Below are 27,493 nucleotides of genomic sequence, written 5' to 3' on the forward strand. Positions count from 1 at the left end.
CTTAAAGGAGTCATAAAATCCTGTAGCGTTTGGAGCATCAGAATGCTCCACTCAAGAGAAAAGGATCTGTTGTCAACTGTATAAAAAAAGTATATAAACCCCACAAAAACTAACAATAGGTTTTCTAAATCTCTATCTAGACCAGATTCTCAGTCCTCCAAAGAACAAGTTATTTTGACACCGTAATTTGCACTAGCCCATTACTTGCAAAATGATTGAAGATGTGAACCAAAAATGAAGACTAAGCACAATTGGTGACTATAAGCCTAATTTTGTACTACAGTCAATTCTAACAAGTAGAGCCCACTCTGCACTACTTACTGTGTAAGGTTACAAAAGGGTACCCAAGCAGTCTGTGAAAGAGCAAGCTCTCCCTGTAAGCATCTAGTGCATGAATATGATAGTCACTTGTGTCTCTAGGAAATGTCCCAGCAGCAGGGCTTCCTGCCTTAGGAATAAGATTCATCAGCAGAACTGTCCACCGAAAACTCCCACTGTTATTTCATTGGAGGGAAGTGCTGCAGTAGTCCTTGCTACAGGAACACCAGCTTCAGTCCAGGTTGTGTTATTCCTGGCCTCATGGCTGATCTGACTGAGTGCTGGTGGCAACACAGCTTGGAGTGGGAGGCAGGACTAGCTGATGTCCAGTGGTATGTTCCTCCAAGATTCATGTGATTCTATAAATTTTATCCAAAAGAACTGCTTTTGGATCTGCTGTGAACGAATGAGACAATGTAGTTTGATTTTTGCTTGCCTCAGATATATATACATTTCCAGCAGTCTCTCAATTATAAAAGTCAATTTCACAGTCAGTAAATGGTTCCTTTATTGATTCTCACCTACTAAATCCAAGAAGCTCCACAAACAACAACAGTATACTGGTGATGTACTGCGGGGAAAAAAGAAATTACTCACATTTGCAGGAGGGAAAGCACGAAGCTACAAAGTGACAGCCTCTTTTCTGTACTGGAGCTATAATTTCAAAAGTTGAAAACCTTTGACATGTCTCATAGATTACATCTTTAGGAGAGGCCTACTTCTGTTTAAAAGCTGAAATGAAAGGACTTTTACTTATTTTGAGTTGTAATTTCAGCAATTCTTTAGGCTGCAATATTTAATCTATTTCTCTGAGGTTTGTGTTACTCATGCTGCCAAAGAGCTCTTAGCAGAAGCCAATCTCCATTGGAATTCTGCACCTACACTCAAAATGTAAATGTAAATAGAAAGGAGAAAGATTTAAAAGTATAATTAATCAAAACCCCATATCAGGACCTTGACTTCTAAAGGGTAAAAGAATGCTTGCAACCAAAAGATAGGTTTGAGCTCTTCTTGCAAAACCAAGCCCCTGGGATTAAGGTCCTGGTGATTCTCCAACAGCAGTGCCAAGGACAAGAAAGAGATGACTTTTCCTGGCTGGGTTTTCATCTCTGCAGAGGGATTCTGCACACCAGACAGCTGGGTTATAACCTGCACCATTACATACCAAACCATGTCTCATTACAGCTCCAGTTCCTGCAAAAGCTACCATGAACAACTGGATTCATGCTGAAGTCCCACTTGTTTTTACCATTCCTCTCCATTGTAGGAATGCCTTCTGAGGAAATATCCCATGCACCCTGCACTGCCTAAATTCTCTGCTGGTCAAAGGCACCATAGCTGTTCCCAGGCACAATAGCTTAAAGTAGCCTCAAGGCTCAGCAAAGGTTCAGCTTCAAGAAAGTGACAGTAGCAGAGGGAATTGGGCATATTTACAAACAAAGCAAGAGTAATTTATTATCAAAAATAATTGCCATTCATTGCACATTTTTGTAGCATGGATTTTGTATGTTTACTAAAAGCCTCTTCATGCAAGTTCTGCTCTTTTAATAGAGAGGTGTGAAAGTGTATCTTCCTCAGAAGATTTGAAGAGGATATAAAGATTTTGATGGTTTAAGCATTGGGTAATCAGGAAAGCAGGCCACCAGTTTGTTTACCTTTCTCTAACTTCTCCAGTAAACTCCCTAGTGCTCTTTCTCCATATGGTATAGTTTTACTCCCTAATTTCCTCCTCCCTTGCAGAGAAGAGATCTCTCAATAAAAAGACACTGAAATTTTCTGTAGTATACTCTGGATTTCTTTTTATCTGTCTGTTTAAGAAAAACACTTATAGTCACTTAAAAAGCTATCTCTGCAAGAGAATGTTTAAGATAAAACTTAATTAAGCCCATCTTTAATGCTGAATAATTAAAACTACCATACCTCCAGAGGTCTGGCATGGAGAAATCTATGTTTAGCATAATTTTTGTAATTTCTGACGATTAATCATATTGATTTTTTTTTTAAAGTAGCTACAGAAATATTCAGTCCTCTCTGATCTGTTTGTTGGCCTTAGGGAATCCAGCAAACAGAACAGAAATGCCTTTTCTCACAAAGAGCCTATTGAAATCAGCAGTCTGTTAGGAACTAGATATTGCTTCTAGATTTCCTGTCCAGTGCTCTGGAAGTTTTTCCTCCACATTTCTTCAGAGCTGTCCTACAATGCTCGGAACCCTTTAGCCTCCTCCTTCAGCTGACTTCACCAAACTTTAACTCTCTCATATGGGAAAGCCAAGGGCATCTATCCAAGGGAGTATGAAGGGCTGAAGCAAATATTGCCAAACTAGACAGTCTTCTAGTGATTGCAGTGGATCCTGGAACACGCTCTGTGAGTGACTTTTAATAGGAAAAAACCCAAGAAGAATGACTTTCCAGATACAATGCAGGCTGAAACTCTCTGCATGCAGTAACTATTCCTATGGTACTGCAAAATGACAAAGGAGCTGGTGGTAGTAGGCTGCCACTTTTCACTTTCAAGCCCTCACTATGAGCCCATCATACTGTGGTGTGGGTGACTGATAGTCCCCACCATCCTGAAGATATGGAACAGCTTCTGTGAAATGGAAGGAGTGACTCTGATCTTAGTGCTTCTCTCAAAGTGGGAGCAGTTCAGTGGACCAAAAATATTTCACAGTGAGTGATTATGCAAGCAAGAGTGAAAATAAAATAGCAATTACTCTTTTATCAGATGATAAACAAGAGGTGGAGTTGTATGTGACCTGTTTTCCTACATACTGTTAGCTTCTTGGTTCAAGTTTCACATAAGGACTGACAAAAATGATGGAGAATTTCGAAACGAGGATGGAATAGGAGTTTTGCAACTCTCTTGAGCATATTGGGGCAGTTTCTGTAAAGATCAGTGCAAGTTTAGAAGCCCACAGCTTGTTCAGAGCATCAACTATCAAGATATTTCCAGCTGGACTCCGGTACCTGTTTCCAGGGACGTCTATCATAGCTTCATAATTTCAAAGTACAGGAAGCCACTGGAAAAGGTAAATTGATTTCTTTGAATGCAAGGATATGCAGACTAATGGGCCAGTGATTGGAGGGAGAAACCAGGGCTGCTGCTGGGGGGAAAAGGGGTCAGGGCCAGCTGGTAGAGAAACAATGTCCTGGATGGCTGCATGATTTACAGACACTGGAAAGGGAAAGTGTCTGCTGTTCAGACCTGGGAGAGACTCTCTATGCCCCCAGGAGAAGGCTATGTAGTTTCTTCGTGTTTTGTATTACAGAAAAGGCCATGTAAAAGAGGTAAGCACCTGCCCCAAGCACCTGATCATATCTACTGGGATAGGGAAGAAATTTTATCATCAAAATTTTCTGCAGGATTTTCTATTCTGATTAATTCTAATGGATCTTCTATTTTATCCATAACACCTTTCTCTCATACCAGCTTGTACAGCCCCCTTTTTTAATATTTCACTCTCTAGAGCACCTGCTTGCACTTCTGCTTGGTAGCTCTTGCTCTTACATGCAGTTGTAGTATATTCAGAGAAAGAAAGCAAAAGTGAGTGGAAGAAAGGCTTGCAGAGGAAGAGACTCAGTCTATTTTCCCTTTTATTGGAGATACCTTTATATAGATATTTACACTGATGGCAAGTGGGTGGTAAATAGGCTGTAAATATTCCCCTTATGTCAGTGTCCAGTCATGGGTGCAACCAATAGACAAAAGAAAGATGGAAGGCATTGGAGGTGAGAACCGCCACATTCCAGGACTTTAAGCAGCCCTGCTCTCTGGGATCAAGCCCTATTCTTCTTATTTCCACAGGCTGATAAATTCATCACAAATCTTAGTGATAGCCTTTCAACAGCAGGGGCATACTGACTGATCACTATAGATATTTTTTTGTGCTAGCTTGATAGTGGACATTAATAGCATGAGCTGCCACCTCTGAACAAAAGAGGAAAGGTGAAAATGTATATGATTTGGGTTGCTGATGGAGTCCCACCCTCCCAGCCCGCATCATGGGTGTGCAAGGAATTTCTCATGCATGCTCATGTGAACAACCAATATGCTCTCAGGCGCTTTCCAGTAAATGGCTCTTAAGACTTCAGAGCCACTGCCATACAAAAGTCCATTGTTCATATGCAGGATCTGCCTCCCTACACATTCATTATAACAGCACAGATCACAACAGTGGCATGTTTATCTTAGCAGGGTGTTAAGTCTTACCAGCTGAGTCACAGTCGCTGGTTTAGGCTAGAAATGGGATTACTGCAGCTATTCCAGAACGTCTAAAATGCCGGACAAGGCACACATACAACGTCTGTGCTCAGGTAACAATTTTAAGAAGGTAGAACGTTACTGGGCTGAGTTTGAACCAGATAAAAACATTTTATTATAAGAGAATGAATGCAAGACAGCTCTGGTGGAGAAACAGGGGCTTGTTCACAGGCCCCTGTCAGCCTGGAGAGTCTGACTTCCTTGGCTGTCCTCTGTGGGGAGGTTGGCTGCACTACAGGGCAGTGGCTTACCTTCAAAATGCTTGAATTTCTCCCTAGGCTAGAATTAGTGTCTGTGAACACTCTCATAGACGTGTTCATGCATTGAAAACTCCAGCCAAAAGCGGTGGAAATCTCAGGAGGTGAGTAACAGTTATGAGAAGTTCAACACTTAAAGGAACTGCTTCTCCAGATCATCAAAATTTATGAGTGAGTCTGGACTGGCATCACATTATCCTATCCTAAATTGAGTCCTGTCTTTATTTTAAAGACAATATTGGTTATTTGGACAGCTGCTTTCAATAGAGCAGACAAGTGTCCTGCAGGGAAAGTCTCTACATGGCCCTAAAGAAAAACAGTCACAATTTCATTCAAGCCTGTACCCTCTACGATTTTTTCCATTTGGTTCCCTTTCTACCATAAGCTGTTTCCCAACCCAGAAGAAAAGGTGTCTCTTCTCCTCTACCTTAAGGAATAGGAAGTGGAGCTGGAGGAAATGGACCTTGTGAGAAATTAAGAGCAGTGAGGAGAGAGAGAGATCTTACAGCCATTGAGGCTAAGAGTAGTGTAACAATCTGTGAAACGGGAACACTACCTGCAGCTTTCAGGCCACTCCCTTAAGAAAGTCTGCTGGCACTCAGAAGATGAGGTAATAAGGAAGAAACAGAGAGACAAAGGCAGGGTGATGGCTAGGGAACAGCAAAGCAGGAATGAAGGAAGGATGGCATACATCAAGGACATAAAGGAAGATTGAGATAGTTTGGTTTCTCTGGAGAAAGAGGACATCAGCAGGTAGGATTCAGGAAGAAGTGGCATACTGATGTGTATGCGGCTATGCATGCAGAGGGAATCCTAGGAGAAGACATGAAAGGACAGTATCTGTGGATGATTTGCATGGTGGGAGAGGAGCAGTATTTGAAAGGGGAGATGGGAAATAAAGGAAATTTGAAAATAAGATCCAAAATACTGAAGAAGGGAGAAATGTTCAAACCTTTATAGACAAACAGGAGCAACTTCAATTCTTGAGCCTTTGACACAAAAAAAATTATTTTCCTCTAACTTTGTGGGCAAAAAGAGTACACTGACTGGCAACTCCCTTACAACCCCCTTCCTGGAAGAAAACAGCTTTTCCTGCTTGATCTGTTTAGTTCACTGTTACCTCATATTCAAGTTGCGAGCTTCTCTCAACATGTAACAGATGGTATTTTCCAATGCCCCTGTCAGAAATGGCTGGTCTTTGCAAGACACATCACATTTAGTCACTCCTGCTCCAAATCCAAAATGAGGAGGGCACAAACACAGGTGAAGGAGGAGGAGAAGAAGAAAATAACATGGGCAGGCTTTCACAGCAAGAGAGGAAATGCTGTGTAGGCAGTCATTCCCTCTACAGATAGATTCAAGGGATACTGTGTACTACCAAGGAACTAACCAGTTAAAAGCCTCCTAAGACAGAAAATCCTATGATGAGTATCCTGGGTGTTATGAGGCTTTCTTCTGTTATTGTTAAAATTACTGCTTAAACAATATATTTGACTGGAATAAATAGGGAAATGATAATTATGAAGCAAAAAAGCCCCCAAAGATTAGCCTCTGGTACCGTAATCTTTTGAGCAAATACTGCCCTCATTTACACTGAGAAAATAAACAGGTCAAAACAAATGTAATCACCAGTGGGATAGAGTAATGAATTTAACCAGCCTCTTCCATGTCCCGTGTTTATGACTGTGCTCTGCAAGTAGTTTTCATTTGGTGGCTGCAGTCTTCTGTGTGAAACCTAATCCCCAAATACAGCACACAGCTCCTGAGGCTCACTTAATCTTGGACTGGCAGAAAGAATGAAAGAGGTGTCAAGGGTGATACACAGCAGGCCTGCCGGAGCTTTAGCTGCCTGGTACCAAAGGAAAAGATCCTTGGCTTTATCAGATCTCTTTGGTAAAGACTCTGCACATTCCTAAGGAGGGGCTTGGGACCAGTCAGTTGGATAACCCAAAGCACTGGGCAAGGGATGTGGAACAGGCTGAAATGCCTTTGATCAGTGGAAAGAAGAGAAAAAAAACCTACACACACAAATTACCACTATCTGCCATATGCTTTCTAATATTATGCTGCTGAGAAGATGTGACTGAGTTAGGAATTCCTCCAGAGCAGAAGTGCTGATCAGAGAACCTGTCCAACACTGCATTTTAAAAATAGTGTCTAGTTAATGCTGATTTTTTTAAGCTTTCTTGTTATGACTGCTAATGTCAAGAAAGAGAACTAAAATAAATAGTGCTCTTTGCACTATTCCTGGTTCTTGCCTGTGCTGGAGTGGGTGAAAATTCTGATTTTGTTTGGGATAAGCATTATTCTTACACATTCTCAATAATTCTTCCAGTTGTTATAGACCTGTGACTGCAAACCCCTAGAATTTTGCAGACTTTTTCTAAGGGGTCCTAACCAGAAACAAGCGTGTTATCACCAGGTGTAAATTTCTTCTGAAATATTGTCACATGAAAATTACAAGGATCCATACACCTGAAAAGATGGGGGAAAGTACCACCAGTTTGGTCTAAGCTCCTTGTAGAGGCTTACAAACACTGCCAAACAAGAGCAACATTGTGATCTCATTCAAAGGGTTTGCATGCTGAGCATAGTAGCCTGTAAAATAAAAAGCCACTATCTAGACTTGCAACATAGAAGTACCAGGAACAATAGAGAATTAAAAGATTATGTTTTCTGCACTATTTCATTCAAGAAGATTATAAGACAAAATAAGAAAATGAAAAGGCACGTACTGCAATTTTCTCCAAAGCAGAAACTAGCTGTGATCTTCTCTTAAATATATTAAATGGATTTATGCATTAAAGCTTCCTCCCCTCACCCTCGAATGTCCCCGTGGGAAGCAAAATTGTGCCATCTAGTGGGCTTTAGACCAAGTCTTAGCTGAGCATTCCCAATGGACACTATGGATACCCTATAGACTATCTCCGTAAATCCCCCAATTCGGTGGGAAATTGGTCTGTTTACACTATAGCATGGACATTTTTGGATTCCACTTTGCTCCCAAGTTCAAATCCCTTCTCAGCCACAGCTGCAGGAAGGGTCGGTTCACCCTGCCAGGCTTAGGGGCAGAGGAGGGGAGGGGAAGTTGCTTTTTCATTTATCTGCTCAATCCACTTCTCCTCTTGGCTTCTGCATTGATGAGAAAGATGGGGGGAAATCATTTTCATGAGTATGACTTGGTAAACTTGAAAGACCAAAGCCCCGAGGTTCCCCATGAATGAAGACTCTCCCACTTGCCAAGCAGCCAGCAGCCTTGGGATTCTGTGCTGCACAGTTACGGAGCTGGTGTATGCAGACAGACCTGTGGCACAATGTCATTTCCGAGCACACTTTTGTAACCTTTGTTAAGCAATAGGCCTAATACAGATTTCAGTGCAATGTTTAATCTTTGCCCTTTATGGATTTGTGTATCTTTATGACAGAAAGCGATTTCACAGTTTGCAATTTTTTTCTTCTGTGCTGATCATAGTAGAGAGCCATTTAATGTCTGACTTGAACACTTAAATAGCTGCAACTGTTGCAACAGACTTACATACCCTGCCAATAAGACATCAGAGATGCCCTTGGGACCGCTGGCTATTGTGTATGTCACAACAGGTGAATGAGTAACAACTCTGGTTTTCAGTACTACTAAAAGTAAAGTTCACTGGCCAGTCTTCAAATAATTAACAACTCTCTTCTCTACAAACACAGAAAAAAGTGACCTTTTCCAACAAGGCAAAAGCTGTTTTTCTCCAACTCAAATCAACCCCTGGAATAATTGGATCAGCTTTGCCCACCGGCAGACCTTTTGTCTTCTATGAATCAACATGGAAAGGAATCTTAAGAATGTTTTGGTCATTTCTTTTGGATTTTTGCTTCTCTTTACTGCTTACGGAGGACTCCAGAGTCTACAGGTAAGTGGGGCATCTCCCACTAGTTATCAGGACAGTTGGTCTGGAAGGGCATCAGGCCAACTGCTAGTGTGAAACACATCAGTGTTTCCATGGTATCTGTGAAGAAGGCATGCACAGTATTTTTTGTGAGGTGGGTTAGGACATTAACTTGCTGCAGGTTAATATTCCTCACCCAGATCCACAACATTTACTAAATAGTTTATTCTAGTATTTCTCAAATAGTTTGAATACTTGTGTCATGATACTACTTTAGATCCACAAAACTTGTTTGAATGGAAACAGCAAACAAATTTAACCTGAGATGACTTTTCTCAAAAGAAAATACTGCAAAATGGAAAACAAATTCAAATTCTGGAAAGCTTTTGTTTTGAATATTTCTAAATTGCTCTGATTTTATAATAATTATTATTGTACACCAATGTAAAATAATACCAAATTATGCCAAAATCATTAAGTAATTTAAGTATAAAATAATGCAGTAATAATATAAAGTAATTTCTAGGCTTGTGATATAATGTAATAGCAAAAAATAAATTATTTTTTATTATTTTAAATCAAAGGCAGTTGTGGCTTGTATTGGCATTAACATCCTAAAACATGGTAGGAGAGATGGGTTTCTAGAATGACTTGGACACTCAGGATACCATTAGAGCTCAATTGTTTATCCAGAATAAAAGACTGAGAGTTACTGTTGCTGTCTATTAATGCTTCTGAGTAGATAAACACAAGGCGAAACTTCTCAGACTAGAAGGCTCTGCTGGTCTAATAGAAGACATTCATAAGCAACTTTAGGCAGGATATTAACATACAGTCGTGATCAACTGGATCGGATTTTCCCACTGGAGTGGGAATCTGTGTGCCTTAAAGGTGGAACTTGATACATAACATGATGAACTTGTTTGCAATAACAAGAGGTTGACCTCATTTCAGGAAGAGGTGCCTCCTAGTTCTGTACGTTTCTCTTCTCCTCTCCTTGAACAGCTGTTCTTTGCTGACACTGTCAGATTCTGAACTCAGGGCTGTTCTGCAAAAACTGTCCCAAAACTGGATGGAGATATTATGAGTTGGGGAGACTAATGAGGCAGAAGAAGATAAACCCTAGAAGCTGCAAGTCAGTCCCACCATCTGAAACGGCTGATCAGAGCATGGTGTAACAACACCAAGGTTATGGCTTCAATGCCCATACAGGCCATTTACTTAAGAGCTGGACTTGATGATCCTGTGGGTCCCTTCCAACTCAGAATATTCTGTGAATATGTGAACCTGTAAGTACTGGACTGTTAAAAATTTTCATAATTCATTTCAATATTCCACTACCCAGAACCCCCCAAAAATGCCCAGAGAGTAACAATCATATGATTTTGGAAGCCTGGCTTCTAATTTTTGGAAGTTGTAGCTGACAAAACCAGGCATGTGACATTTCAAAAATAAGACCTCTGAGATCAGGAAGCCTCTTTGCCTCTTTACAAAAGAGCCATTCCAATTCTCAAACACCTTGACACTGCTCTAACAGAGAATGTCCTCACCTCACTGTCCTGCTGCCTGGTCCTCACCAAGGGTGCTGCATGACAGCCACCGGTCCTGCATGGCCAGACTGCACAGCCACTGCAGGCTTTGTAAGTGTTCCATGGAGCCACCAACAGCTCCACTCTACTACAGCGCTCTCCGGTGCCATCCCCTCAGCATCCAGTCCCCATTCCAAAATCATACTGGATCATATCAGCTATTAATCAAAACAATCAAGAAAACATTGACAAGCAGCACAGAACTGTAGAATGGTTTGGGTTGGAAAGGACCTTAAAGATCATCTCATTCCAACCCTCCTGCCATGGGCAAGGACACCTTCCACTAGACCAGGTTGCTCAATGCCTCATCCAACCTGGCCTCGAACATCTCCAGGGATGGAGTATCCACAAATTCTCTGGGCAACCTGTTCCAGTGCCTCACCACCCTCACAGTAAAGATTTTCTTTCTAAAATCTACCCTAAATCTCTCTTTTAGTTTAAAACTGTTGCCCTTCCTAGTCCTATCACTATCTGCCCTTGTGAAAATTCATCTCCCCACTTTTTAATGTCCCCTTTGAGTACTGTAAGGCTGCAGTGAGGTCTTCCTGGAGTCTTCTCTTCTGGGTGAACAATCCCAACTCTCTCAACCTGTCTAGGAGAGGTGCTCCATCCCTCTGATCATCTTCATGGCCCTCTTCTCCAACAGGTCCATGTCCTTCCTGTGCCAGGGACCCCAGAACTGGATGTGCTTCAGATGGGGACTCACCAGAGCAGAGTAGAGGGGGAGAACCACTTCCCTTGACCTGCTGGTCACACTTATTTTGATGCAGCCCAGGATGCAGCTGGCCTTCTGGGCTGTGAGCACACATTGTTGCTCTTGCCCAGCTTTTCATCCACAGAATTCCCAAGTCCTTCCCTGCAGGGCTACTCTCAATGAGTTCTCCCAGTCTGTACTCATGGCTGGGATTGCCCTGACCCAGGTGCAGCACCTTGAATTTGGACTTGTTGAACCTCCATAGGTTCACATGGACTCATTTTTCCAGCTTGTCCAGGTCTCCTAACTTGATCATCTCATTTCAACTTCCAGAGCATCAAGACAAGAGAAGAACTATTTTGAGCATAAAACTATAAAACCTGGTTAGATCAGTAAAATGTTATTCCTTCTTTGTGAAAATGTGGGTGAATCAATTACTTTCAACTACAAAGGGCTGCTGTGAGCCTATTAGGATATTTGGACCCTGGCCTCTGAAAAACGTAGAAATTATCAGACCTGTAGTTTAAAGCAAAGAACCTTCCACTGTTGCTATGCCAGCTCTTGCAATGCAGATCTGAGGATACTCCTGCCTGAGACAAGCAATGAAGGTCAAGAAAAGAGGTTATCCTTCATTCAACTTGCTTTCAGAGAGAAACTCAAACAAATAACATCAAATAATCTAAAGAATGTCTTAGCAAAGCTTTGAATCTGAGCAATCCTCACCTGTTTTTATATCATGTTTTCATAAATGGTCTATCATTTTGAGGAAAATTCTAAGTCCATAGGTTTGGGGCTATAGTCCATAGGCTGATTTGGGGAAATGAGAGAGTAATACCCAGCCCCAGATGCTGTGTCTCTCTATTTCTGCCCAAAGCCACTCTCTGTACACAATAGTAATATGTGCCTGTGATAAAATTTGTCTCAATCACTGTTTTTGTCCATGCAGAGCAGTCTCAACTCAGAAGAAGGCCTGGGTGTTGCATCCCTAAGTGTTCTCTATGCTGCACTCATCCTATCATCCATGTTCCTGCCTCCCATCCTCATCAAGAAGCTGGGCTGCAAGTGGACCATTGCAATCTCTATGTGCTGCTACATCGCGTTCTCCTTAGGGAACTTCTATGCTAGCTGGTACGACTTAAATACTTTAACCCTCTCTGTTGTGTTCAAATAAGTAAGGGCAAAGTTATTTCTTCTTTTTCTTCCCCATTCCTACTCTTACTCTGTGTTGCAGATTAGAAAATTGGATGCAAAAGGTGCTACTTACAACAAACAGAGATAAGTTAAGTCCAGTAGTAGGTGGACCAGAGAGGTGAAAATGTGCAAAGAGTCAGAATGAATGCATCCACTCACCTACCTAAAGCGGCTTCTCTAACTCATGTTTGTAGCAGAGATTCCCCTTTGGGGGAAAAAAATAAATTAGAAGTTTCATTTTAAAGTCAAAAGACTTTTAGGGCTGTTTTTGAACAGGTTGAAGGGAAGACTGTGTTCCAGCCATCTGGTCTGGGAGAAGAGGACCAGAGGAGGAGGCTAGCTCTTGCCTCGAGCTTTCAAAAGGTGGATGAACAACTTCCGCTCTCCAGTGACAGGGGTTGCAACTCTGTGGAGGAAAATTGTCATTATCCATCTTCTGAAGTGCATGTTCAATTTAATTCTCAGTTATGAGAAGTTAAGGCACATGAGCACAGACCTAGCCAGCCTGGCCTAGGCCTAGTCCCTGCACAGAGCTGGATATGCTTGCACACCCTAAACTTCACAAGCCTTTTCTTGATTCCATGTAACAGATTTATTGTATCATACAAAGGATAAATCTATTTCTTTGATGTCTATTTTTGCCTCTGGATCTTTGGGAAAATTATTATTATGCTAATGGATAACAACTATGCTAAATAAAATGTTCTTTGGCAGGTACACACTAATCCCAACCTCTGTGATCCTGGGCTTAGGAGGAGCACCACTCTGGTCTGCCAAATGCACTTACCTCACCATTGCTGGCACTTCATATGCTGAGAAAGCAGGAAAAAATGCAAAAGACATTATCAACCAATACTTTGGGGTCTTCTTTCTGGTGTTTCAGTCTTCTGGCATCTGGGGAAATCTTATCTCATCCTTGATACTTAGCCAATCTTCCACCAAAGGTAAAATGTATTTAAAATTTTGGCACTTTTTTCTACAAACATCAGCTAGTTCTAGATAGATAAGCGGTAAATTTCTGCAGCTGAGCTTTCATAGTCAGTGGAAACAGACACTTCAGATGAGAGTTAGCCCATCTGAGGATAGATGTCTGAAATAAATGAGATTAATTGCTCTCTGAAAGTGTCTATTTTCCATCAAAAATCAGCCATAAAGAGACTTCAGACAAATAGCTAGAAAATAGAACTCTATTGAATTCTGTTTGAATTCTATCCCCATGCTGCAAAGCATAGATAGGCTGCAGAAAGTGACAGTCCTTCACATCTGACTTCTATTAAAAATGGATTAAAACAAAAGGCAAAATACTGAAGCAACCTTCTTGCAAAGCTCGTAGTATTGGGTTAGTTTGCTGTTAAATATTCAAGGTTAGTCAGACTAGTGCTGGTGCTTGCTGAAAATGAGTGCCTTACAGAACTGTCAAGAAGAAATAGCAGTAGCTGTTGGCAGGAGTCTTGTGCTGTATTTCAGGCTCAGACAGCAGATGCCGATGTAGCTTGAAGAAATCACTCAGCAGCAATGCCCTCATTTTCTCATGCATGTAATTGGTGTCAATTTAAAAAGGGCAGTTGTGAAGATAAATTAATATTTGGATGTCTCCTTAGAGATTCAACATGTTGTGGTGTCTTACCATTGCAGTCTCCTGTACATTCCTTATCCTGTCAAAGTCAGAACAGGGTTGACATGGAGAGAGCTCTCCATATACCCTGCTACTATGAGTAGCAAGAAGTTACCTCTCTTCCCTGGCTTAGTTAAGCTGTATGTTCTCTGAAGAGTTCTCAAATAGCTACTAGGTTAAAACTAAATGTCAGGAAGTTGGCATCAGGTTTTAATCTTTGAAGCTTTGGGTTTATGGCAAAGTAGTTGTCCCAAGGTGTGATACTTCAGTAGAATCATGCTTCCTTTAAACACAAGTTACCATAGGTGAAGCACCATTAAAGCAGAACGCTGGCAGACCTTTTCAAGTGCAGTGGAGCCCTGCTGACCTGATCACAGAGCCACATGATATCTCAGGAGGGACTGTCTGTTCTGATTTCACTTGCAGGGCCGAGGCGGTGCTGCAGCTGTGGGGTCTGTACAGACTGCAACCATTTGACTCTCCTCTGCCTCACAGCACACATCAGTTTAGCAAGAGGAATAAAACACTATTTTTTTTTGGTCTTGTAAATCCCTTCCTAGTTTTACGTCCAAGGATGCTCCTCCTAATTTTAAAGACATTCTTATTTTTTTATCTATTGCATAGAATTTAAAAAAATGCTGTGAACAGCTCTCAAAGCCAAAGGCCTTGCACATCTTCACAACAGTGATGAGCAGTTATACAGTAAGTTTCTCTACTGTGCCTTCTCAGTGAGACACAGCTCACTTCTTTTCTGGGGACAGGGGGTAAGGATCTCCTGTCACGCAATGATTTTTTCTCTCCTCTGACACTTGTGCAAAGGCATCCATTCATATTTTCATGTACTTAAAATGTATAATTTCACTGAGAAGTAGGAAAGATATAGCATGTATCTGGAGAATCAAAATGCGTAGAATTCAGACATGTACCTACTCTTGACATATTGCCTGCATCACTGCATCCAGACACAGCAAGGCAAAGTTACCCCATATGGTAATACCCCAACTGAACACAGTAATCAGTGTAAATTACAAGAGTCACCCTTTCTCACTCATCAATGTTACAGTTTTAATTCAAGAGAAACAGTGTAAACCCTGCCTTGTAGCTTGCATATGACTAATTGCATGTGCATCTTCATCTTCAGATGATGCAGGAACTGATAAAAACTTGTTTTACACACTTCATCCATGTGACTCACCTTTTGCATACGGTAATTTTGCTGAAGGTCTGTTTGTCCATTTTTTGCTGAAGGTGGTAACCAGTGATTATAATAAGGTAATGATTTTCTTTAAGTTACTGAATTTATCTTATGTTGAACCTAAAGTTGTTTATGAAGCTGGTTAGACAGCTGATTCACCACAGCAGCTTTGATTGGAAGCAATGAGGAAAAACACAGTAAAAGTAGTTACACAGTAACCTTAATTGAAAAATTACAGATCAACTCTTATTTAAGGAATCAGCCAAGGTGCAGCTGTATTTATATATATTTATTGTGCTTGAACCAGAGACAAATTCTGCAGTGAAAGCGCTAAAATAATTGGGGGGGTTTGGATCATCCTCCTCTAGGAAACAGCTTATTCAGGCTTGCACTTTGGGTTAGTATTTATTCTTTACCAAGAGGGTACTGGAGGAAGTGGGCACAGAGTTGTGGTGATGCAGCATGCATGAGTACGTGCATGTGTGTGGCTTTGACTTATGCCCTACAGAGCTACGATAGGACTGAACAAAGCAAAGGTCTTACTCCAAACCCTGCTGAACTGTTCTAGCTTCAAGTGTGTTCTCAGAAAGTTATAAAGCCAGTAGTAAAATAATAAAGTCAGGAAAAGCAGCCTACTTGAAGGACTGCAATACCAGTAATCATAATTTGAATTTATTAAAAAAAGATGTTTTGAGGTGGTTTCTGTTCCTATAACATATACAGAAATTATCTGGAGAGGGAAAATGCGGGATGGCTGTAAGAACAGAAGTCCATCAGTCCATTGCTGGTATAAACTAAGGGACCTATTTCATGGGGTATTGTGATTAAGGGGTAAAAATATACACCCAAATTTTGAATACTGAAAATTGAGCTTGGATTCAGATTTCAGCCTCTAACTTTGGTCACTGTCTCCATGTAACCATTAATTCAGTGTTCAGTCTCTCTTTCGTTTCTGTTAAACCAAATTTTTTTTTGTTAAACTGGGATTCTGAAGTTACATAACTCTAAGCAGGAAAGATTTGAAAACCAGGACCTATCACTGAGCACTGGATTGCTTTCTCCTTAAATCCTTACACATAGTGTGGATTTATCTGATCTCTTCACTGACCTGCCTTTCTTTTGGTTCTTAATTAGTAGAGATCTCAGAAGAAGACCTGGAATGCTGTGGGGCGTACAACTGCCTGACTGATACCACTAACACCACTGGGTCAGCAAAACCCTCCAACTCCTTAATCTACACACTGCTAGGGGTCTACACTGGTGAGTAATCCACAAAATCTTTAATCAGTATCACTGATGGAGAGCCTAGTACTTGTGGAGTCTAGCATGGCTTTGCAGATTAAGTTTCTGACTTTCTCCTTCAATCCAATTTGCTAAAGGAAAATAAGATGTGTGAGAGCTGTAAACAACTCCTTCCTAAATAATTCTAATGCTTTATGCCAGAGCTGTATCATTTTTATCTAAAGGAGAAAGATATTATTTACATTTTTCACCTGGAATAAAGCTGAAGCCCACTGTGATGACCCAAATTTCAGCCAGGTAGTGTCATATCTCTCATTTGGTAACTACAGCTGCTACAGACCTTCCTTGCATGAGTCTAGAAAAGAATTAAAGACAGGGAAGCTGATGCCATTAAAAGACAAAAACAGATATACAAGGATTCACTGAGTGAGGAAAGTTCCAAAAACTATCTCACTCAAAAGAAGTTATTCTCTGGATAAAGGAAAGTATCTGGCAATATGCACCTTAGCTCGGTCAAAATATCTTTGCAGTCTCTGGACATAGATGTACTCTCTGTGCTGAGACTGAAGTACGGAATTTGCCATACACTCCAACAGAGTGTGTACGATCCAGGCAGAGCCAGCTCTCAGTGCACAAGGGCATTGCAGCAAACCCTTCCTCTGTTCCCAGCCTCCACTCCTAATTGGTGGGAAAATGAAAAGAATATCCCCCCACTCTCCTCCCAGAGCGTACTGGAGCTGATTACTTTTGCCTAAAGGCATGTTTGTCTGTAAAGTTTAAATTTAAATTTGATGACTAACATATACAGCACTCCCTTAGGCTTTGTGCATGCAAAATGAATGCAGCCCTGCTGTCTACTGACCCCGCGTCAGTGGGGTTTCATTTTTCTTTCAAGCTCTTAATAAAATATACGCCTTTTCCTACCTCAAGGGAAAGTAAATAGCTAAATATTTCATTCACAGACATTTTGTAATGTGTCCTCTATTTGGTGGCTGAATACATATTTTGCCCAGCTTGGGTGGAGGCAATAATGGATAAGTCTTCTGCTGTTTAGCTTTCTCAAGAACAGTGAATGTTTCTATTTATGCTCATATCAACCACTATTAAGCCATGCCATTATCTCCAAAAATTGCTCTTGATTCATTTAACATATTTATTAGATATATTTTTCCTGAAAATGTGGATGCTCTACTCTCACCCATTTAAGTCCAGAAATTAGCCCATAAGTACTAATAAACACACTGGCAGAACCAATAATGACTTGAATCATGAAGGGTTTACAGCTCAGCCACAGTGGGGAACCAGGACACTGGAGAATACAATTTCATTCTAGGAGACAGATGAAAAATAATGAGCAATAAAAAAATGAGGTCATTTATTGTAAATCTGCTGATGTATTTGGATATTAAAAGTTCACAGGAGAGAAAATATCCATACGCATAACACACGAGCACATTAAACAAGTAAAGTGGATGGAAAGAGGTGCCCGGTTCTCATCTTACTCTGATCTGTAGTTGTTTCCATGGATGGAATTCTAGTCAGCATAAGCGAGGAAACATTATCATACCCTGCATCCATAATGAAGCAATCAGTTGTTAATCTATGGCTGTCTCATGTATATTATGAGACATGGTAATCTTCTTGATAACATGAAAAAACTTGTTTTGATTCACTATACAAGCAACAAATCGGGACTGATACTTTTATAGTCATTTTCTGATTAACTACTCTCTATATTCTTTTATATGCTGCTTCTGCTAGGAAATTATGGGTTTAAAGATATAACTTCCATCTTTTTCAAGTTGGCTAGAGCTGCTCACTATCACCTTCAAAACAGCACATATTCCCCGCCCAAAGCATGGTTCTGAGCTGAAAAAAAAAAAGGCACAACATACACTGGGTTTCAAGACAGCATTTATTTTTCTTTCCATGTATTTGAAAGAAGATCCCTGCTAGCCATGAAAACCTTGGCACTGGAAGTGAATACTCCTCTCTCTTGTTGATTTAAAACCTTCTGATAGCTCCCGGGGGAGCTGTTTCTGGCCAGCTCCTATCCCCGTGCCCCTGGATTGCCCTGGAAGGGTGAGCCATCGCCCTCTGCGGCCGTGCAGCTGGCCCAGCGGCTGTCACAACAGGCCAGCCACAGCTAAGCTGAGGGGATTTGCAAGTGCACAGCTGTGTGCAGAAGATGTGAATGTAGATCCAGCCTTCTTGTTTATACAGAAATAGCCTTTACGCTGAAGCGGAATCAGAGGCATCTGCCAAAATATCCCACAGAGAGCTAAGCACCAAGTCAGAACAATAACAAGAGTAAGCGACTTCCCATCATTCTTCCAGCATTCCTCAGTTTTTCATGAACTTTTTGTTTTGTTTTTTTGTTTTTTTTGTTTTTTTTTTTTGCAGCTAGTGGTGTGCTAGCTGTGTTGCTGGTTATTATATTTCTGGACCAGATCAAATCTGACCAAGCAGAGACTGAGAAAGGAAAACTAGAGGCACCATCCTTTTGGTCTACGTTCCTAGCAACTTTCCGGCATCTTAAAGATAAAAGACAGTGTCTTCTAATCCCTCTGACAATGTACAGTGGGTTTGAACAGGGATTTCTTTCTGGTGACTACACAAAGGTGTGGATGTAAATGAAAGCCTATTTCTGTCTGATTTTTTTGTGCTGTTGTGTCTTGCTATTGCATCTGATCTATATTTACTTGTCAAAAGAAGATGTTTTTAATGGTGATTTGTGGATTGCAAAATTACTGCTTACTTCTACACGAATGAACTCTGAGTGACATCTTCAAACAGGAGAGGCCAGCAGTAAATATGTCCCTTGGAACTGCCTCAAAAAGAATGCAGTAGAGAGCTTAATTTACCAGTGGAGGCCACAGCAGAGAGCTGCAGGTTCAAACTCTTCACCTTGTTGTAAATAACAAACTGGGAGAAAAGCCAGAAGCCAGCAAAGCTTTTGTATGTTCCTTCCTTCTGGTTTCCCTGGAGTTTGTATAAGTGCAAGTCAGCACACATTCCACATATTTTATTTTGACAACCTTTACAGTAAGAGGGCAAGTCCTCAACATGGCTGGCTGAAAGCCCTCACCAGTCACCAGTCCAACAGGTCCAGACCCTGATGGATTGCAATTATTAAAACCACCTCTGCTCCTCCAGTTTCTCAACAAACCTAGACACACAGCAGGTGTGTTCTCCAGGCATTGTTGAGAAAGCCTCTAAACAAAAAAGCAACCATCCTGAGCTGCTTCTTCCATGCTTAAGGCTTTCAAACCTTGTATATAAATCAGACGGAAAAGTGCACTTGTTGCTGTGTTGGAACGGATTGAAAGGGGCACTCTGTGGCCACCTCCACTGGTCATATGCTCTTACAGATGAGGTCCTCTTCATTTTTTGGGAGCTGCTCTGTAATGACCATAGTGTCAGCTGTCTGATGAAAATGGACATCTCTTGGGCTATGATGGGAAGGGCAGAAAATTCCTAATGCTACTTCCAGGAGTTTTATTCGTATAGCAAGCAGTGCTCAGATTTGTTCTGCTTGTTATTCCTCTGTTTGCATGGCATCAGTCTGATTGGGAAATGGGTTAGGAATGTTGCTGCTGAAGGCCAACTATGTCAATATACCAGAGACTTATCAGCAAACTCTCTAGCTGTGCTCTTTTGATCTCCTCCATGCTGGATATTTACCAAATACTCAGGCTAAGACCCTTGAACCTTAGCTCTATACTTTCACCAAAGAAAATGTGGCCCTCCTGTCCCTTCTCTTCCAGGTATATGTGACCTGTGCCCTGGGGATACAGTACGTTGGCTATGTGATGATCTGCTTTGCAGCTGTAAATTCCCTCTGCTCTCTGCTCTTCGGAAAGATCTCCCAGTTCACGGGTAGAAAACTTCTATTTGCATTAGGTATGTAAAGGTTACTTGAATGACTGATCACCATAAGTAATCAGATATTACACTACTCCACTACTCCACCCTTTGCGCATACAAAGGGATAGCTTGCTGTCAGCTATCAACTAAAACCAAAGTCAGTCTGGAGGCAAACTTCACAAAATTCATTCACAGGAAGAGAGGCAGCTCAGCTCACAGTTAAGCACTGTATTGCTGTCTTTGCCTTACATCACTTTGCTGGTGATGTAAGTTCAGCCTGCTTTTGGGGCACTATCTATGCAGAAAGTGCCCTATAGCTTTGATGCTTTATAGCTCTAATGCAGCCAGTGGCAAATCATCCTACAATGCAGATGTTGAGACTTGCACTACAATAAGAAGGATTTCTCCACTGGGCTGAAACCTCCTCACCCTTATGGAGTGAAAGCAAATCACTGTTGACCTGAGTCTCAGAGAATGACAAACTTGGAAATTTGAGCAAAATTTCAGGAAAACTTTTAGAGGTTGGCCTGTTGTCCTTTTTAATACTTGTTCTATAGGGGGAAAAATAGAAGAAAGTCATGTGTCAGGATAGAATAACTTAAGGGCTTGTGTATGGGACAGTAATTTTCACATTGCCTTGAGAAGAGATTTGCATATTTAAGAACACCTCCCTCTCCAGAGAACATTATTCCAGTGAGTAACAGAGTATTGGAGGCATAAAAAAAATACCAAGAAATATTTCTTTTGTGCCTCTAAATGCCCTATGCATGCTGAAGTGGACTAATGCCTTATTTCCACTATGCAATAATTTGTATTATTAGAAATATCACTGAATGGATCGCTATTCATCAAGACATTCTAGGCATTTTCTCCACAAGAAATTTTAAACCTGGACAAGGAAGAAGAAATTTAGAGCCCTTTCTGCTACATTCACTAGCTCAAAGATTCTTCTGTCTGTTCTAGGTGTGTGTCTCAGTCTATGAAACTCAGATTTAAAAAAACCCAAACCACCTAATAGTGACAATATGCAATTAAATCTCCCCCAAAACTGTAGTATTAGAAATGGAAGACCTCTGAATCTCTCATTTCTGTTTAGTGGTCTTTGTACTCAGCCTGTGAAGGTACACCCGTGGGGGGAGGAATCTGTGACTCGTTTACAAGCCACTTTTTAAAAGAAAGACCCGAAGCCACCAGACCCTCTAGAAATCCTTAACTGACCCCTCTGGCACTGAAAGGAAACCTCATTTAAGGACAAGGCAGGGAGAGCAGAAAGATGTTTGCTCTGCCTTTCCACATGCCTCACACGGTGACTGCAAACCTTCCAGAAGCTCCTTCTCCTACTCAGTGGTTCATGTGCTTTGGGCTAACAACCATATCAGCTCTGAGGATCTCTCAGCTCAGGACACTGCTCAGAATTATGAATTAGAGACTGTCAAAAGCCTGCATTGTCTTGTATTTCATGTGATATTAACTCAGTCAGCACAAAGCTCAATGAACCAGAAAGATTTAAAGATTGTCTTGTGCTCTTGTTGGGGATAGAATGAAAAAGTGTTATCTACCACTATCTGTTCTGATTATAAGTGCATCTATATTTCTCTTATTTTTTTCTTTCTAAATCAACAGCCACAGTTACAAACACAGCTTGTATAATAGCACTACTGCTGTGGAAACCGCATCCCAAGCAGCTTGCTGTGTTTTTTGTATTCCCTGCTCTTTGGGGCCTATCTGATGCTGTTTGGCAAACACAAACTAATGGTAAGTCCTGGTGACAATGAAATGTATTCTCTTGAGATAGAAAAATCTGCATGTTTGCATCTATGAAACAATGCTGCATAAAAATGGTAATGGCTTTAAGACAGATTCTAAAAGATATACGTTAAGTCATTGGAAAGCAGAAGAAATAGAACAAGTTGGGAGTAAGAAAGCAAAGTACTCATTAAACCAATTTTTCCAAGATAAAGAGAGAAGAATACTGCAGAACATGATAACAAGTATTCAGAATAAATATTCTGGAGGAGTATAAGTATTTAAAAGAAATTTAGAAACTACAAAGAATTGTACATTTAATCTGTCTTTTGCAATAAAGGAGAGCACTCTGGATAAAAAATAGCTCAAAGCTCGGCAACAAAAGAAGAAGGAAATTGTCTGTTAGGAGTTATTGGAAAAAAATTGTAAGAGAAAAATGGAGAAAGTAACATTATGCAGCCAAGTAACTTCATACAGCTCTGATTTATTCCATTTCAAAACTCATAATCCAATGTGATAAGGCATAAGAAGGCAATAAAAAGGAACAAGGTCATGGGAAAGTTCTGCTTGAAGGAAGATAACAAACTAGAACTCTATCCTGGACAAGTGGTAAGTATGGAAAGCAATCAGTAAGGTAATTAATTATATGGAGAAGGGGACTTGAAATTCACTATTTCTGTTGATAACAGAACTAGTGGCACCAGATAAAGTTATCAGGCAGAAGCCTTTATAGTAATCAAAATAAATAGTATTTCTTACACAATGCATAATCAAAGTATGGAATTCATTGCCAAAAATTTAAGCTGGAATTGCATCACTTCAGGGGAAAGTGGATTTTGGGACTACTAAAGGGTGGTGATTCAGTGGAAATCTCCAACTCAGAACATTCTTTGATTGCCAGAGTCAGGAGGACTTTGCAGGGAAATATAACTGTATACTTGCCTTGTTTCTTACACCCTTGTCCCAGGAGTCTGTTACTGAAAGGATGCCATTGGACTCTTAATCTGATGCATGAGGTTTATTCTAACAATCTTTTATGTTCTGCTTTGCAACACAGTGCAATTTATTATTATGTACTGACAGTTCAGATAATGAGCTGATACAAACAAATTTCTGTAAGGGATTGTTTAAACCCATCCCTTAATGAAAACTAGAGACAGTTCTTTTATGGAGGCTAAAGCCAGACTCTCGAGTGCTCGAGAGGGCAAGAAAGAGCGATAGTCTGTTATGACTTGAAGCAAAATCTACTCATGACTGTCAGTCACAATGTTTTAAAATAAATTCCATAGCCTGGGTCAGTAAGGCAGTTAAATGGTCTCACACCCGCACCCGTATTTTACCTCTTATTTCGTGAATACTGTTTTCCTCTATCCCAAGTTCATACTTGGCAGATGCCACAGGAATATGCATGTGGCAGGACTAGCTCCTCTGAGCACACAGCAGGTTATGTGTCTAGGCCTTCCTTCCTCTGATCCCTTTGGTTGTTTCAGGGGCTTAGAAGATTTCACCCACTAGATAAAGTGTCATGTTTCTCTTGGAGAGCCAGAGGGAAAACATGGCAGTCCATTGCCTGGCACTGACAGTGATCTCCTTTCAAGCACATGTGGAGTCCCTGCCTCTACACACAAGGGAATGACCAGCCACCATCCTTCTCTGCCCCTGCAGCAGCTCCAGATCATATCCCCTAAAGGAGAGCTAGAACATACATCAAGAGATACCCTCTCATCATCTCACATCCTAGCCCAGAGCCTTGTGCCTTAGGTAAAAATTTTAAGTCAGTGGTCTTGATACTCAGAGTCATGGAAGGACAACACCAGCGAGGATTTGCTCTCTCTGAAGTAAAGCTGTTCATTCATTACCTGCTTCTTCAGCCACAGTCTTTCTGACTGCTCTGCAAGCTTCTTCCTAACACTCTTGAGAACCATATCTTAGTCTTCCACTGGGATAAAGGACCTGTCCTTTATCCTGTTTCTATCTTGTCCAGAAAGCCTTGTCCTCAGATACTGTGCTTCTTTCAGAATCACAGACAGGTTAGGGTTGGAAGGGACCCTTGGACTTCAGATGGTTCAACCCCCTTGCTCAAGCAGAGCCACCCAAGCACAGGACCATGTCCAGAGAGCTTTTGATTTTTTCCAGAGAAGGAGACTCCACACCCTCTCTGGTCAACCTGTGCCAGTGCGTAGTCACTCTCACAGTAAAAAAATTTTTCCTGATGTTCAGAGGAAACCTCCTGTACTTCAGTTTGTGCCCATCACCTCTTGTGCACTTTTCTTGGACACTGCTGCAAAGAGCTGGGCTTTGTACCCTCTCTTCTAGGATTTACATGCCTTTGAGATGTCCTTGAGGAGCATGTTTCTTCTGTTAGGTCCCTGCAGAACTGACAGAAATGAATCTGAGGCCCACATTAGGGAGAAAAGGGGTAAGTAACAGAGGACCTAAGTGTTAGAGAAGGTGACTGGGAAGTGGCCGCAGTTTCCAAACCCCCAGATGAGGCAAAGGCAGCGGAAAATGCTTCATGCTTACTTGAGGGCAAGTGAACTCTGCAGCTATGTGACAGGATTAATCTCTATTTACAGCACTGTATCAGGTCATCTCCATTCTTATATTCCTGCAGGATACTTGTGAAAATTCCACATTTGTGTTAGCTTGGAAAACACCCAAATGTTCTTTTTCCTTGCATAGCATCTTTTTTTGGTTTGTACCTTACTCAGCTGTTTCACAGCTCCCATTTATAAAATTATACAAAGTTTGCTTTGTCACATTGTCACAGTGAAACATCAAGTGATGACATGAAACCTTGATAGAGATGTGCAGTGACATTACCCCACAATGCTGCATCCCAGAATAGGCTCTTCAGTTTGACATACCCACATAGGACTAAATCTATTCTCCCCTTCAAAAGTTTTATACAGATATGCATAACATGAAAAATTCCCAGCAACAAAGATTATGAGGTGAGATATGACCTCCAAAATAACACTGGGGGCAAAGGACTGAGGTCCTTCCTTTGCTAAGCTCCCATGAGTGCTGCTTGGGCCTCAGTAGATTAACCAGTGAATACATAAATGGCATTGTGCCACATACTTAAAGCATTCTTTGTGCTGCTGTGGATATTTAATACTCGAGTACCCCCTAGAGGATATGTAGGGTCATGGTGGATGAGTCACTTCATCTTACAAAGATTTCCTGACACAGTTGTGCTCATGTGTGGACGCTCTCACTTATTTCCAATGAAAGCTACTTCATTTCAGAGCATGTAGTGCCCTTTCTTACCTAACTTGAGCACAGATGCTGGTATTACCCACTGACAAAAATTGCGCTTGAGGCGTAACAACTGAGGCGTAACAATTGTGTGGCACAGAGCTATCAGGTGGACTACAATAACACCAAGTTCTTTCCAGGCTGACTTGTGTCTTTAGAAAGGATATGAATGAGTCTAAAGAGTTTATAGAACTGGACTCAAATAATTTCCAGCAATCCTGTTATGTACCCATGCCTACTAGTACCAGGGGAAAAAAAGCAGGTAGTGGTAAAAAACCAGGATAATTTCCACGGAAGTGAACCATAAAATTTCAGAACTAGCAGCCTCTCCACTCATTCAGCCCAGAAGGTCCTGCTCATTTAGGGAACTTGCTTCAAAATAGCAAACATACCAGCTGAGAACCAAAATCTTTACACATAGAACTGGCATGGCATCAGCAACCTTCCTATATTAAACTTTCTTTATTACCTCACTAATATCTTCCCAGAAGATAAGACTAAGGATATCAGGAAATTAGTATGAACAACTTGTACTTGTTCATATATTAGGCAAAACTATGAAGGACTATCATATCTACACTCCACTCAGCTAGTTTAATGAACTAAGTACGTCCTGTGATGCACTTGTCCAGATTTTCCATCCTGATTAAATTGAAACAGTTCAGTAAACATCCTCTTGCAGTCATCAGGATACAGTAAGCTTTTACATACAGATGAAGTCTCCTCCTACTCAACAAAACTGAAGGGATAGTTGAGTCTACTCAGGTTTTCAAAGAACTTTGCATTCCTTTTTGCCTTTTGGCTGAATGTACATATTTCAAACAGACGTGTTATTAGACAAGTGGATGAAAAGAGTCAAAGTTCATGATATTCTTCTCCTTCCCTCCATGCACACCACGTCTGAGTCCAAGGAAATGCCCTGTTCTTTATCACCGCTGGTGCTAGCTCAGCACCCAGAGGAAAGCAAGCTCTCTCTACCCTTCCCTGTGTGCTTCACTAGTCAGACCTGGAGGCTGGGAATCCCTCCCAGGATCTCAGTTTTGGGTGTGCAACTGACTGAACTCAGTGTGAGCTTCCCAGTGAACACAACGGCATTAGGATAATCAGCTGAAGTGAGTCTCTATATCAAGCAAGTTTTCCAGTTGCTGCCTGGAAGTTCAGTATGAATCAAGGATATTCTATTTGCCAACCCGTCCAGGAGCTGAAAATTTGAAAACCTGGTTGGTTCAGAGAGACGTATCTTCTCTGCATACTAAATCTGGGCCCATGTTGTCCCTAGTCAAAACCACCTGCTGTGTGAAAGCCTGTAAGGATTTGGTATGATCTTCTCAACATTTATACGTGGAGAATCTACAGTGTCAAGGCCACATTTGGACATCTCTTTCTCCTTACTTACTTGTTCATCAGTGCAAGAACCTTGACTTTTGTAGCTAATAGTTTGAAAAATAAACTTCCCGCCATCTTACTTCAGTAGACCCCATCCTTCCTTCCTTCCTCACATTTTCGTTCTCCTTTTCTCTGGTATTCTCTATTTTGTCATCTTTGCTCTGTTATTTCATGTTATAATTCACAGAAGCACCAATTTTTTAAGACAAAGCTTGTATTTTCCTTTCTCTGACATTTACAAGGCAGGGTCTGTCTTGCCCATTGTGGTCTACTTATTCCCTTTTCAGAAAATCCATGGTTGCAGACTTAATCTTCACAAGACATGTTTTCTCTTCCTTTTTTTCCTTTCTTCCAGGACTCTATGGCATTTTATTTGAAAAGCACAAGGAGGCTGCCTTTGCAAATTACCGTCTCTGGGAATCACTTGGATTTGTCATCGCCTTTGGTTACAGCACCAAATTGCAAGCCTACATCAAACTGTACATTTTATTGTCTGTGCTTGTGCTGTCCATGGTGACGTATGGAGCAGTGGAATACCTCGAGGCTAAGAGCTCCCCTGGGACACCTACTGCTACAAAGAAGGAAAATGAAAGACCCCTCTCCCAGGAAACATGCATGTAATCCAAGAGGTTCTGAGTGATGGAGGCAAAGCAAACTGACCAGCTCCTTACAGGCATGTCTCCAAGGGCGTTCCAGTGTCTACTGCATCCAGAAAGATGGTAAAGGAACAGATTTCAAGGCCATTATAATGCAAATATCTTAGGGGTAAAAATCTCCTTTGACATTTCACCTTTATAAGGGAAGATTGTCTGACTTCACCCTTTCATGCAGATGACCAACTGAATGTTTCCTCTTTTTATTTTAATAAATAAAGTCTTAATAAATGTAAACAAGATTCCTAAAGTCCTCACATTTTTGTTTCTGTGGATAAGACCTGGTATAGCTTTACAATCAAACCACATGTGGAATGAGAGGAGCAGCTGGGGTTGTTCAGTT

At 41.1% G+C, this 27,493-nt stretch overlaps 1 protein-coding gene across 2 annotated transcripts; it reads left to right on the forward strand.

Moving 5' to 3' along the window:
• Positions 1-3,092: 3,092 nt before the first annotated feature.
• UNC93A (unc-93 homolog A) lies at positions 3,093-27,392 on the forward strand. Of its 2 annotated transcripts, none has more exons than XM_032102435.1 (9): positions 3,093-3,347; positions 8,533-8,735; positions 11,941-12,122; positions 12,900-13,129; positions 16,133-16,255; positions 18,641-18,858; positions 20,005-20,140; positions 21,728-21,859; positions 26,853-27,392. In XM_032102435.1, the coding sequence occupies exons 2-9, from the start codon at positions 8,649-8,651 to the stop codon at positions 27,116-27,118; spliced, it is 1,374 nt and encodes a 457-aa protein (XP_031958326.1). In that variant the 5' UTR covers positions 3,093-3,347; positions 8,533-8,648; the 3' UTR covers positions 27,119-27,392. The 2 variants fall into 2 exon arrangements, with proteins under 2 accessions (XP_031958326.1, XP_031958325.1); XM_032102434.1 differs by having other exon boundaries at positions 3,094-3,347; positions 16,130-16,255.
• The last annotated feature ends 101 nt before the right edge of the window (positions 27,393-27,493 follow it).

This window comes from Corvus moneduloides, chromosome 3 (assembly GCF_009650955.1).
Source record: "Corvus moneduloides isolate bCorMon1 chromosome 3, bCorMon1.pri, whole genome shotgun sequence".
Taxonomy (NCBI): domain Eukaryota; kingdom Metazoa; phylum Chordata; class Aves; order Passeriformes; family Corvidae; genus Corvus; species Corvus moneduloides.